The 13,086-nt window shown below is 39.3% G+C and overlaps 3 protein-coding genes and 1 pseudogene across 3 annotated transcripts; 2 read left to right on the top strand and 2 right to left on the bottom strand.

The window, feature by feature from the left end:
- Nucleotides 1-4,266: 4,266 nt before the first annotated feature.
- LOC104456879 (1-aminocyclopropane-1-carboxylate oxidase homolog 4-like) lies at nt 4,267-6,028 on the top strand. Its single transcript, XM_010071762.3, has 3 exons — nt 4,267-4,882; nt 5,200-5,584; nt 5,692-6,028. Exons 1-3 carry the CDS (start codon nt 4,446-4,448, stop codon nt 5,938-5,940), a joined length of 1,071 nt encoding a protein of 356 aa, XP_010070064.2. The 5' UTR covers nt 4,267-4,445; the 3' UTR covers nt 5,941-6,028.
- Nucleotides 6,029-7,569: 1,541 nt separating this feature from the next.
- On the top strand, nt 7,570-9,337 carry LOC104456883 (1-aminocyclopropane-1-carboxylate oxidase homolog 4-like). Its single transcript, XM_010071764.3, has 3 exons — nt 7,570-8,186; nt 8,470-8,857; nt 8,953-9,337. Exons 1-3 carry the CDS (start codon nt 7,726-7,728, stop codon nt 9,199-9,201), a joined length of 1,098 nt encoding a protein of 365 aa, XP_010070066.2. The 5' UTR covers nt 7,570-7,725; the 3' UTR covers nt 9,202-9,337.
- Nucleotides 9,338-9,440: 103 nt separating this feature from the next.
- LOC120286478 lies at nt 9,441-10,096 on the bottom strand. Its single transcript, XM_039298703.1, has one exon. The coding sequence runs from the start codon at nt 10,036-10,038 to the stop codon at nt 9,574-9,576; it is 465 nt and encodes a 154-aa protein (XP_039154637.1). The 5' UTR covers nt 10,039-10,096; the 3' UTR covers nt 9,441-9,573.
- Nucleotides 10,094-12,843, bottom strand: LOC120286477 (annotated as a pseudogene).
- Nucleotides 12,844-13,086: the final 243 nt, after the last annotated feature.

The raw sequence follows: 13,086 nt of genomic DNA, 5'->3' as shown, positions 1-13,086 counted from the left end.
ATTTATTATTTATTATATTTTTCCTCTTTTTATATTATTTTCATTATTATTTTTTTTTTCCCTTTCATCATTTTTTAATAAAAAATTATCAAATAGTAAACTGTACTAACATATTTAAAATACAAAAATACCTAAAATATATAATAAATATAAATATTTAATTTATAGATTGAATTTTTATTATAAAATAGAATTAAAATTGAATATAGAAATTAAAATAAGATTAATAAAAAATAATTTTTTAATTTTTATTTTCTTAAATTAGAATTCAAATATTATTTATATTGAAATATAATTTCAATTTTGTTAATTTAATAAGTTTGTTATTCAAGAAAAATAACTTTCCTATTATGAACATTAGAAATCCTATCCACCTTTATCCCACCTCTCCCATGGGATAATTTTATCCTATCTATATCCCCCTTATATCCGACTTTATCCTATCCCGAGTGAGCACCAAACATAGGATATGATAAATTATATCCTATCCCGAATTTTATCCCGACTGCCAAACGCAACCTAAGTTTAGGCCTTATTTGAGACTAATATAGCTACTTTAAGTCCTTATTTAAAATAATATTCAAATCATGCTCTTATTTGAGAAAATAAGAACAATTCCAACTCTTAATTGAAATAATTTCCATTTCAGACCCTTATTTAAAAAAAAAATGAAAATACTTCGGCCTTTATTTGGAATTTCTCTTTATTTTTTCTTTTTATATAAAAAGTTATAAAAACTTATCTTAATTCTTTGTTTCACCGAGAATCTTCTCGGAGAAAGTATCTTTCATCGAAGGTTGAATCTTCGACTTTTTTTTTTTTTTTTTTTGGTTTTGTATATAGGGTCCTGTGTCCTTTCAAAAAGGAAACGACTAATTCTACTCTAATGGCGATAACATTTAATAAAGATAAATTCAATGGCCTTGTTGAAAATTGCAGGATAAATGATGACTAAAGTAAATGTAAAAAGCAGCAAATAACAAGTGTATTGCATTCTCTGTCAAATTTTTCGGTCCTTTTACAGTCACTTCTCTTCGGCTATTTATGGCCAGATAAGGAAAATAGCTCTCTCGACATTTCAAATAATCTCCAGAATTCTCGGTTCGCTTTCAATAATTGTACTATCTCATCCACGAGGTAGATGATATCGAGTGCTTCGGTAATTGATATCCTGCTTCTTCGGTAACTGGCTCTTTACTATCTTCTTTTTCCGAATAATTGTTGATACCGAGTCGTCGGTGACTATACCGTTGCGATTATGGCCTTATCCGGATTTCCTTTGATAGACACGTCTTCTGGAAGCCTAGGGGGTCCATTCGGATCCTGATTGCCCATGAGGACAAGTTCTAGTGTCAACAATTACTTTATCAGATTAATGATTAGATAAGAACCATTTCTTACTTAACCTGACCATTTATAAGATGGCCTTCGATAAATTAGATGTTGTTTTAAGCAAATTATTAGTATATTATTTAGCTTTTGGTGTCTTAAAAGATGAAACTTCATAAAATAAACTTAAATTGCACTGCTATATAAAAATATATCAATTTTCTCTTTAGCATATATCCGTCGATCCTAAACAAAAACACTTCTCGCTATTTCTACTTATATATGTTTTGCTACGAGGTGTTTTTCTCCATCATGTAATAATGACAAAAATTATCGAAACCTTTACAGCCCCACTCTATTAAAATTCCAACTCCGCTTCATGTTTTATCCATAAATAGCTTATTTGTTGAAATCCACCGATTAAATCATAACATCATGACCTTTAGTTTCAATCGCCCAATTAAAATGTTGTTGGGAAAATTTTTATTTTTAGGTTCCAATGAATTCGCAAGCTTTCTGACCATCAAAAATCATATTGATCAAATTTCACATGAGAGACAAATAAAGGCCAAAATTTTGTACCGATTGTAAAACAGGAGGAGTCTAACCTCAGAATTAGATTGTACATAACTCTTTATAGGATATTCTTAACTCTAAAACTTTTAAACACATCTTGTTATATTTCCATGTGTCCAACCACAGACTTTTCGCCTCTAATCTTATACTTCATTTGTAACAACCCAATTCAACAAGAATGTGAAGTGATCACTAGGCCAAAGAACTTAGATAAGGAGCAACTCCCAACAAGTTTTTAAGATGGAGAAGGGTTACGCACTGCATAGAAGGAGAAAGTTCCTAAAATATATATTAAATCAAAATTAACTCACAAGATACACATTTTGACATAATGGTAATATTTAGTATTGAAATTTCAATACTAAGTATGATCATGTGAGAGAACTATCAAGATAGATGACCTTTTGAGAAAGTGCCAACTCAAATGCCTAAGAACTTAAACTGTGAAGATATGAGATGGGTTAAAACAAACAATTCCTCAAATGAGTTAATGCACGATGCCACAAGTTTGATTTCGGGGAGTTCAACCATTAAAATCAAAAGCAGTCTTGGATTGTTCCATGACGAAAGGAGTTGACTGTGAAACCAAAAAATTACATAAGATTGGAATTTATAAAACTTTTATAAAACCTAATTGTCTCGGATAACCAATAAAATTGTGCCATGCCAACATTCTTGCATTAGTATTTTGTATCACAGACAAACATAGTTTAGGTGTATAATGGTCATGGCACACAAATATTAGAACTTTATTTATTTCGCAAAAAAATGTGACATTTTTTGAAAATGTTTTTCAAGAAGTTATTTTTCAAGAAAACAACAATTTTTTTTTGTGCTTAACTGAAACCCAAAAATAAATTAAAAAATATTTTTGCCATTTATGAAAAATATGATTTGATTTTCTTAGGTAAAACTACCAAAATTTTGAGTTATTAATATTTTTTTTTTTTTTGCTTTCTCCTTCTTCCTCCACCAATCGTCGGTCGTTGATCACGGTGAGGAATGAGCTTGCTAATCTCGAGCAAAGGCTCCACTTCGCCAAATTCAACGAGGCCAATGAGTTCAAGCCTCACTAACCTTAGGCAAGCTCATCCCTCGCATATGGTGGGTTGTCAGCCATCCTTGTGGTTGGAGATCGGCCAAAAAAGAAGGAAAAAGAAAAAGGAAGAAAAATAAATAAAAATATATAATTTTAAAATATATAATTTTATAAGAACAATTGCTTCATTAACCAAGAGCCTAAGCCAAAGCGGTGAGATTCCATGCATTGCCTTTGTGAAACCGGGCTTGAGTACCAAGGATCAAAGTTTGGGGATTGGAGACTCAAGCATGACCTTTATGGACCCAAATTTGGATGCACAAGCACCAAGACTTCTAGCCCAATCTCACTGGATCTAAGCTTGAGCGCTAGAGACCTAATCCGGAATGCTAGGAATTAGTGTTGGAGTTTCTATACCCAAATATAAAATTTTGAGTTCAAGCACCAATACCTTATCATATTTTCCAAAAAAATCATTTTCTTGAAATTAAGTATATTTTTTCATTGAATCATTTTTCTAAGCGAACCAAATGCCAGAAAATGAGGAAATTGTATTCCCAAAAAATATTTTTCACAAAACAAACAAAGCCTGTAAACTTATTATTAACTTCCTAGCCCCTCGTGTTTCTCCATGCTAAGCTCTTTACCCATCTTGTGCTTTTATTTTGTTGTTAATATCAAACACTGTAAAAAAGAAAAAGACACTCTTTTTATTCCATAAGAGCCATGGTTTCCCCTTATCTCCGGTTCCAATCCTATCTTTTAGGAAATGGAAAAATAGTGCTTAAGCCAGTAGCCAATTTTTAGAGAAATTAATTTTGAAGAGGCGGTACCTTGTCAAAAAAAAAAAAAAAAAAAAAAGAGGCGGTACCAATCTCCCCCCAAAAAAAAAGAATCGTAATGCTACAGTTGCTCTATAAATTTGGAAAAACATATAAAGATGTCATAGAATTGACAGGAGCAAGAGGCGGTACCTTGTCAAAAAAAAAAAAAAAAAAAAAAAGAGGCGGTACCAATCTCACCCCCCCCCCCAAAAAAAAAAAAAGACCATCGTAATGCTACAGTTGCTCTATAAATTTGGAAAAACATATAAAGATGTCATAGAATTGACAGGAGCAATAATAACTAATAATTGAATAGTTGAAATATAGCTGAACGAGTAATCATCGAAACGACGCCTTAAAAACCTGAGATTTCCCCCTTTTTTTTTTTTTTAAATAAAAAATAAATTAGCCATCGCGTTCTTTATTCATATCATTCCACCACACGAATACGGCATCTATTTTTTTTAACAAAGAGCGTTGAGAAAACCGACATTATTTCCTTCTTTCGTAATGTCATTTAGCACGCGACCGCGGGGTTTGGTTTTTTGTCGAATGAATCTGGGAAGGAAGGAAGCTGTCTCTTCCTCTCCCTTTGCCATCGCCTCCTCGTCCTTCCCTTTCTCTTTCCTTGCAGCACGACACTCGCATCGGTCGAACCAGAAACTCGGAGTCGATCCATGGGCGTCACCGACACCGGCCGAGCCCCAGAGGTCAAGCAATTCGACGAATCCAAGCTCGGAGTCAAAGGCCTCGTCGACTCCGGCCTCACCTCCATCCCTCCCCTATTCATCCACCCGCCCGAGACCCTCTCTGACCTCGGGCCCGCCCGGCCCAGCTCCTACTCGATCCCCACCATCGACCTCTCCGGCTGCGACTCCGGGCACCGTCCCTCCGTCGTCGAGGAAGTGGGGCGAGCGGCTCGTGGGCTCGGCTTCTTCCAGGTGGTCAACCACGGTGTGCCGGCGGAGGTCCTGGACCGGACGATCGCTGCGGTGAAGGCCTTCCACGAGCAGCCGGCGGAGGTGAAGGCGAGGATCTACCGGAGGGAGATGGAGACCGGGGTCGCGTTCTTCTCCAACCTCGACTTGTTCCACTCCAAAGCGGCTAGCTGGAGGTAATCAACGAAGCCACTTCAATTAATTTCGTTCTAATACATGAATTTGATTAAAAAAAGATAGTAATTTGCAAAAGCTGAATTACCATATGGGATCGGGTCGAGTCAAGTTTAGAATTTTGTAGGGAACTAGAAAAGGACACGAAGCCATATATCATATATTATTGAGAAATTATACAGCTGGATAGCATAATATCAGGGAATTCATTCTTGTTTTAGTTTTTCACGGGCACAAACAAAAGAAGAATTCATTTATAAAGAAAGAATTAGGAAAGCAGAAAGAATCAGTTCAAGCAATGCAAGATACAATATTGTAGGGACACGCTCCAAATAAGGCTGGAGCCGAAAGGGGACATGGAAGAGATCCCCGAGGTGTGCAGAAATGAGGTGATGGAATGGGATCAAGAGGTCTGGCGGCTAGGAGGCCTCCTGATGGGATTGTTGAGCGAGGGGCTGGGATTGAGTCCGGGCAAGCTACAGGAATTGACGTGCTTGGAGACGAGGGTCATGGTGGGGAATTACTATCCGTACTGTCCCCAGCCCGATTTGACTGTTGGCTTGATGTCCCACACGGACCCAGGAGTGATCACATTGCTCCTGCAAGACCAGGTCGGCGGGTTGCAAGTGAAGCACAACAATGAGTGGGTGGATGTGACACCAGTCTCGGGTGCTCTGGTTGTGAACATTGGCGACATCCTCCAGGTAAACTCCTGTTGAGGACTAGGAGTGTCTCTAAATCACCTAGTCAATTAAAAAGTTACATTCTTCAGTGAAACAAAGATCCATTTACACAATTTTTGTTTTCCCAGATTATGTCCAACGACGAGTACAAAAGCGTGGATCACCGGGTGTTGGCCAACCCTAACCAAGAGCCATGTGTGTCGGTAGCAGTTTTCTGCAATCCGAGCAATCGTGAGAATGAGTTCAAACCATTCCCGGAGCTCATATCCTCAGATAAACCCGCTGCTTTCCGGCAATTCAACCTCAATGAGTACATGAGGAGATTCTTCATGAAGGAGTTGGAGGGGAAAAGTTTGATAAATTACTTTAGGGCATGAGCAAGAGATGCATAGGCCCAAAAATACTTCCTTGTGGCACTTAAGGAAACACGTGATTCTTCCCTAAATCCTACGAATCGTTGGAACATATGGACTATTTATATTGTATGATACTCTGTTCTATTATTCAAATCAACTTATTTCAAATATAACTTTCATGCATGCACTCCAAAAAATCATTTTTTTTCTATTACGTTTTACATGCTCAGAATACATGACATCGCAATGCCTTTTGCATCTCCTGATGAACCCTAATTTGATATTTCTCTAGAAAATTATATGTATCACTATTAATCAAGTCTCATCTCTTTTCACATATCGATTACCATATCAATAGTGTTCCTAGTGATTAAAAAAATGCATATAGACAAGCTCGCACAAAGCACCAATTGAGTAGCTAGTTTCAACAGAAAATAGAGTTTAATGAGTGATCTCATATTGAACCTAATAACTCTTTAGAAAAGAAAAGGAAAAATGTCAAAAGTATATGTGAGTTTTTATCTAAGATACTATTTACTTGTTACAGAGTCAGGAGGGGGGAGCAAGGTCTTCCTTTGCCACTAGCAAATCATTATAATTGACCCAAAAAATAATTATTTAATTTTATTTGTGGTTAGAAAATGTACACTTGGTCCCCCAAGTCGAATGGGCTTGGTAATCTCACTAGGTAGCATCGATACACAACACAAACATGTGATACGACACAATAATACGCCATTTCTCAAAAATAAAGAATTCCGACACGTTGGGACACGTTGTATATTAAATAAATATTTTTATTTTTAATTAATTTGATTCAAATTCACAATTCATACATAATAACAAAAGAGCCTATAATGAATTCATACTAATAATATTAATAAATCTATTCATATGAGATTCAAAAGATATATTCATAGTTAATGCATATCCATATTTGGGGGCATTTTTCTAACTCTAACAAAAGTTATTGATGAAACTAATTACTATTAAGAAATTAGAATTAACTTATTTAAATAAATTTCTTATCTTCTACAATGATCAAAATTTATGAATATTTAGTATTTTTATTTTCCAAAATCGCTTTATAACCTCATTTATTTATTTATTTTATATATAAAAAAATGCAAACCCCGGGGTCCACCGCAGCCCTCACGCCCCAAATTTATTTCACTTCCTCATTTATTTCCCTCGTTTCTGCCCTCCAAGAAAAGAAAATGCAGTAGTCTTTTGATTTCTTTGAAGTGTCCTCATTCCTGTGTCTCCAAGTAATTCTTCCAATTCTATCTTTGGTAAATATGGAGCAATGATGCTTAAGACGGTAGTTATTTTTCGGAACAGTTGATCAAAGTAAAAGCCATCATTATCTCAAAGTGATGTTACAAATTCTCAATTGGGGAAAGACCATTGTTTAAAAATAATTATATTTTCGACAGATTAAGATCAAGTGATAACAACCAATTGAACGATTACAATATAATAGTTCAGTAATTAGTCAATATGATCTCTCGTCATATTTAGAAAAAAAAAATTATCTTGTGCAATCTAGATGGGTTGACTCGTTAATTTATTTTCTAATTGTTATGTAATTCGTTACGGCATCTTGCCTCGTCTACCTTCAAAAGCAAAAAAGAGGGAGAGCGTCCTGGCCCGGCGTTATCATCTCTCGTTACGCGATGGCGGGGTTTGACTTTGACCGATAAACAATCACGCAATGTCGATCGTTCATATCATTCCTCCTTCCCCACGTCTCTTTCCTCACACCCCCGCGCATACGTCGATCGAACCAGGAATCGGAGACGAGCCATGGGCGTGACGGACAGCGGTGGACAGGCCTTCGACCGAGCCCAGGAGCTCAAGCAGTTCGAAGAGTCCAAGCTGGGCGTGAAGGGCCTCCTGGACTCCGGCCTCGCCTCCCTCCCTCCCCTCTTCATCCACCCGCCCGAGACCCTCTCCGACCTCAGGCCCGCCCGCCCCCGCCCCTGCCCCGGCTCCATCCCCACCATTGACCTCTCCGGCTGCTGCGACTCCGCCCGCCGCCCCTCCGTCGTCGGGGAGGTGTCGCGCGCCGCCCGCGAGCTCGGCTTCTTGCAGGTGGTCAACCACGGTGTGCCCGCGGAGGTCCTGGACCGCACCGTCGCGGCCGTGAAGGCCTTCCACGAGCAGCCGGCAGAGGCGAAGGCGAGGATCTACCGGAGGCAGACGGACACCGGCGTGTCCTTCTTCTCCAACGTCGACCTGTTCCTCTCCAAAGCGGCGAGCTGGAGGTAAGTCAAGCCACGAGCATGTGCAATCAAATTCATGAAGTTGATGAAATTTAGATTTGTAAAAGCTAGATCGGCAAACGACACTACTGAACTGATGTATCATATCATGTCTGAAAAGAAGGCAGAGGCACATCCTGATGTGTTGACTGTCGTATTGACAAATTATGCATCATACGGTTAGAGAATTCATTTTGACGAACGAAAGAAAAAATCATTTGAAGAAAAAAGAATTGGGCAAGCAAAAAGATCCAGTTCAATTAATGTCCGGAATGATGATATGCAGGGACACGCTCCAAGTAAGGCTGGGGCCGAAATTAGCGGACGTGGAAGAGATCCCCGAGGTGTGCAGAAATGAGGTGTTGGAGTGGAATCAGCAGGTCGAACGGCTGGGGAGCATCCTGCTGGGGCTGTTGAGCGAGGGGCTGGGATTGAGTCCCGGCAAGCTGCAGGAATTGACATGTTTGGATGCAAGGATGATGGTGGGGCATTACTATCCGTACTGTCCCCAGCCCGACCTGACGGTCGGCTTGACATCCCACGCGGACCCAGGAGTGATCACGGTGCTCCTGCAGGACCAGGTCGGTGGGTTGCAGGTGAAGCACGGCGATGAGTGGGTGGATGTGACGCCAGTCCCAGGTGCTCTTGTTGTGAACATTGGTGACATCCTCCAGGTAAACTCCCTTTGAGGACTTCGCACCTGAGTAAGTTGAAAAGTTACACTCTACAGTGAAATACAAGTCAATTCACGTGCTTTTGATTTTTCCAGATCATGTCTAACGATGAGTACAAAAGCGTAGACCACCGGGTGTTGGCCAACCCCAGCCAAGAGCCACGTGTGTCGATAGCAGTTTTCTGCAACCCAAGCAATCGCGAGAATGAGTTCGGACCGTTCCCAGAGCTTGTGTCCTCAGATAAGCCCGCTGCTTTTCGGCAGTTTACCTTCAACGAATACATGAGGAGATTCTTTACTAAGGAGTTGGACGGGAAAAGTCTAATAAATTACTTCAGAGCATGATTGAGAGGTGCATAGGTCAAAAGAGGTGACAAAAGAATAAGATGCTTCCATGTATTACTGAAGGAAATACTGAGTTCTTCCCCTAAACTCTACTAGACCTTGTGTGATTGTTGTTCTTATAGTGTTAATTTGCATATATTCGTTTGCATATTCCATGTGTGACAGTAAATTGTGCGATGGATGAAGTTTGTTCACTAAACTCATTCCACAGAGACTGAACCAATCACAGACATGGGAACTCAACAGCAAGATTGCACGAGATGAATAGTTTACTGTCCACTGGAAAATAGAAGGCAGTATCCTGGAAAACCTATGGAGGCAAAGAAACGAATGAATTTGGTTCTTGCCAATTACATGTACAGGCATCTATACTCACGTCTTCCCACTGCCGAACCATTCAGCCATTTCTTCATCGTCCTCAAAGTCTGGTGATTCTGAGTTCCTATAAATTCTGGATGAGCGTGGCTCATCTGGATTTGCCTTTTCCTCTGCAGTCATTCTGCTTGTTTCCAGCATCTTCAGTTTCCACATTTCCCTCTTTTCTGTGTCACGAGACACATCGCTCATGCCTCCTGCAATTGTAAAATCAAGAATTCCAGAAACCTCGTTCAATGAGTTTGTTAACTTTGGTTTCTCAGTGACCCCATTCTCTCCATGCACAAATCTCCACCTATTTGTGACTTGCATTTGACTATTTCTTCTCAGAGACCACATAGAATTTCTATCTTCAACGGCTCCATGACCTTGATGATGATTTCCAGCATCATGCTCTCGTTGAGACAAGCCCTTTGAATTTGATGCTTTAGGCCTTCTATAATCACAATTCAAGCATACCATATTCCTTCTAAAGTTGATGTAATTGCACCTACCAGTCACAGATCCATAAGGGCAGAACAGCTCAGCTCATGAACAACTATAACTGCTCAATGTAGGCATTAACTAAAAGAATGGATTAGCAAGAACTCATGATTCACATTCCCACTCCCAAGGATTGAGTTGCCTTTCCGGGGGTTTCTCTTTGCACCGCAAACATCTAGTATTTAAGAAATTGCATCTGCAAAACGCAACAGTTTCTATAAGCAAGGAGCTCTGCTCACCACAAATCAGGGAACAGGTGAAAAAAGGCATGAGAAGCAATCGCTTGTCACATATCCAGTCTCCTTTCTTTAGTGGAAGATGATCTTGGTCTTCCTGTAGTTGATTCAGTCTTTCCTGAGAAAAAGTATCGCATCGCAAGCATTTGATGTTCTTAGCAAAGTTTAAGAAGTTGCACCTGCCATATGCAGAATTATATCAAATATTCAGGGCAAACTCAAATTAATCAATAGGATGTTAACAATTGCATTACTTGGGGCAATTTGCATTACTTGGGGCAATGCCAATCTCCTTGTTTCATTGGAACATCTTTGTAGCCTCTCTCTTACAAACTTGAATGCCAGGATAAATCACCAGCTGGTGTGGGTTTTGACAAATCAGAGCCATGTACATTGGTGCCATACTCTGCCATTTGCTTTAGCAGTGCTCTGACTGATTCCTTAACTGTTCTAGTCAGACATGGTTTATTCTCCACAGTATCGCTTATGGGGTCAAGTCTGTATGTCAACAAGATTTGCATAACATCAACCGTGCGCCTTCCTTCATCTTGACGCACCTTCACAAATGCTCTCTCACAGTTTCCCCTCAAGTTGCAGGAGCTGCAAACCTGGCAAAGCAGCTGTCTGTAATGAGTATGACTGATGAAACTATACAATCTAATGATTACTGGAAGTCTTTAAAAAGAACATACATTTCCCTCATCGATGCCCACATGTGCCCTCAAGCACTTACCAGAGTTCACCACTTTCTGTCAGTGCTGGGGCATCCACACCCTGCTATGACCTGAATATGTTTCTTTGACAAATACCTATCAGGAAATGTCTTGTTAAAACCTTCTGAATATGAGTTAAGCGACTCTTTCTATATGTAAATGAGGATACCTCCGATTTCTCAAGTAAAGCTATGTTGTCGGATGCCTATTTGGTGATGATATTGCATTGGACAGTCATTAGCCACATTGAATAGCTAACCTCTGAATCAGAATGCATACCGTCAAATTGATTACCAGCTAAATTTTTAATATGCGTTATTATCACATGCCCAATGTAATATGAATTGCCTCTTTTCAGGTTACGTGCCATCGAAAATCTTTGGCTCCAAATTCTAGTCAAATACTTCATTTCTAGAGAAAGGCATAGTAACATAGAAAGGCCTGATAGTGGATGGGCAAGCTTGACACCTAAAGGCAAGTCCTGTGGATTCTCTTTTCTAAGTAGAGGATGACGCACATAAGGCACCATGTTGTTGCCACTATGCAGAAAAAGACAGACTAAGATGCCAACTAAGGTGCTTTTAACAATATTACATTTAGCTTGCTAACAGAATTCTGGATGAAAGAAAGCTCAGGAGAAAATGTCTACATTTCTAAAAAATGGTCACTTGTATTGCTTACAAAAATAAATGATGAAAAATATTTTCATCATCCACAAAAATATTTAAACATATATTGTTATCAATTATGAAAACATTTACAAGTGACTAATTATTTCAAAAGATACAAGCGATCATTTCTAAGAAAATATTTTTCAAACCATTCATTTTTTGCAAAACAAACAAATTACAAATCTATGGATATATGATAATAGGCCATTACTTCATAGTTGACATGACATGGTGATATTATCCAAAACAACTTGACCATTCACAAATAACTACTCCATACTTTTCTTTCTCCATGTTTTCAAAATGAACAAAAAAAGAAGAGAACTTTTTCCTTCGCGATGTTGTGATTTTGGCCTGGTTTGAAGACGGTGGAGTTCCGATTCCCATAACTAGCATGCTCTTAACCTCAAAGCAAGAGAAATATAAATTTGGCCAGGAATGACAGTCAAACATGACAGAGTTAGCTCTCTAAATGACGATATGCTGGTGGGTATTTAAATGCAGCATTTAACAAGAACCTGGAGAGAGTTTGAACTCTCATCAAGCTCATATGAGCAATACATTCACAACGATCAGAACGAGGCTTATAACGAACTGCGTTCCGAAGAAGCCCTGCCTACCCACAAAATATATACTCCTCAAGAAGGCACAGAGGTCTATTTACCTCACCATCATCACCCAAGCCCAATGTCTCTGTAATTAAATCAAACAGGTAAAGCGCACCAACCGAAGGTCATTCCTTTCAGTACCTCATAACGTCGTATCTGTCGCGGACGAAATTCAGGCATGCGGTTCTAATGAGATTCGATTCTTTCGGACCCAACTCCACATTCTGGAACGGGTTGCCCTCCGCATCAAAGTAACCTCCCTTCGACAGAAGCACCATCAAATCCACCCACTCGGGCCACGGATGCGAAATCTGAGCCGCCGCCGCCGCCGCCGCCGTCGACTTAGAGGGCTCCGTCCGATGGAAGTTATTCTCCATCCCCGGAGCGAATCGGGGAATTGGGTTGATGGGTTTCGAAGACTCGAGCTCCCCAAGCACATCGTTGCCAGGTAAGTCGAGCTCGGAGTCGGGGTTCGGGGCATCGGTGTACTGGCGGGAACGAGCGGAGGTAACGACGAATCTGAGGTTGGGGAAGTGATTTTTCAGATGCCAACGACTTGTTGGGAAGAGCTTGTACACTATAATATAAGGTTCACCTTGTATTTTTCCGTTTTTTTTAAACTCAATAATTACTTGATCATGACATGTAATGTTTGACCAAATGATGTTATGACTAGGTGTCATCAAAGTATCAAGAGACCATGCTTTTTATTACATTATTTAAATATCAAACTAGATTATCATTTGATAACTTAAATTTTTAAATTTCGAAAGTCTTAATGTTGAATTTAAATGAAGCC

Source organism: Eucalyptus grandis, chromosome 8 (genome assembly GCF_016545825.1).
Source record: "Eucalyptus grandis isolate ANBG69807.140 chromosome 8, ASM1654582v1, whole genome shotgun sequence".
In the NCBI taxonomy this organism is placed as follows: Eukaryota; Viridiplantae; Streptophyta; class Magnoliopsida; order Myrtales; family Myrtaceae; genus Eucalyptus; species Eucalyptus grandis.
The sequence above is the reverse complement of the archived record's forward strand: the minus strand, read 5'-3'. Positions and strand labels throughout refer to the sequence as shown.

Coding starts and splice junctions, on each gene's coding strand:
- LOC104456879 (XM_010071762.3), top strand. CDS start 4,446: ATGGGCGTCACCGACACCGGCCGAGCCCCAGAGGTCAAGCAATTCGAC. Junction 4,883..5,199: donor TCCAAAGCGGCTAGCTGGAG/GTAATCAACGAA, acceptor ACAATATTGTAG/GGACACGCTCCAAATAAGGC. Junction 5,585..5,691: donor ACATTGGCGACATCCTCCAG/GTAAACTCCTGT, acceptor TTGTTTTCCCAG/ATTATGTCCAACGACGAGTA.
- LOC104456883 (XM_010071764.3), top strand. CDS start 7,726: ATGGGCGTGACGGACAGCGGTGGACAGGCCTTCGACCGAGCCCAGGAG. Junction 8,187..8,469: donor TCCAAAGCGGCGAGCTGGAG/GTAAGTCAAGCC, acceptor GATGATATGCAG/GGACACGCTCCAAGTAAGGC. Junction 8,858..8,952: donor ACATTGGTGACATCCTCCAG/GTAAACTCCCTT, acceptor TGATTTTTCCAG/ATCATGTCTAACGATGAGTA.
- LOC120286478 (XM_039298703.1), bottom strand. CDS start 10,038: ATGGTATGCTTGAATTGTGATTATAGAAGGCCTAAAGCATCAAATTCA.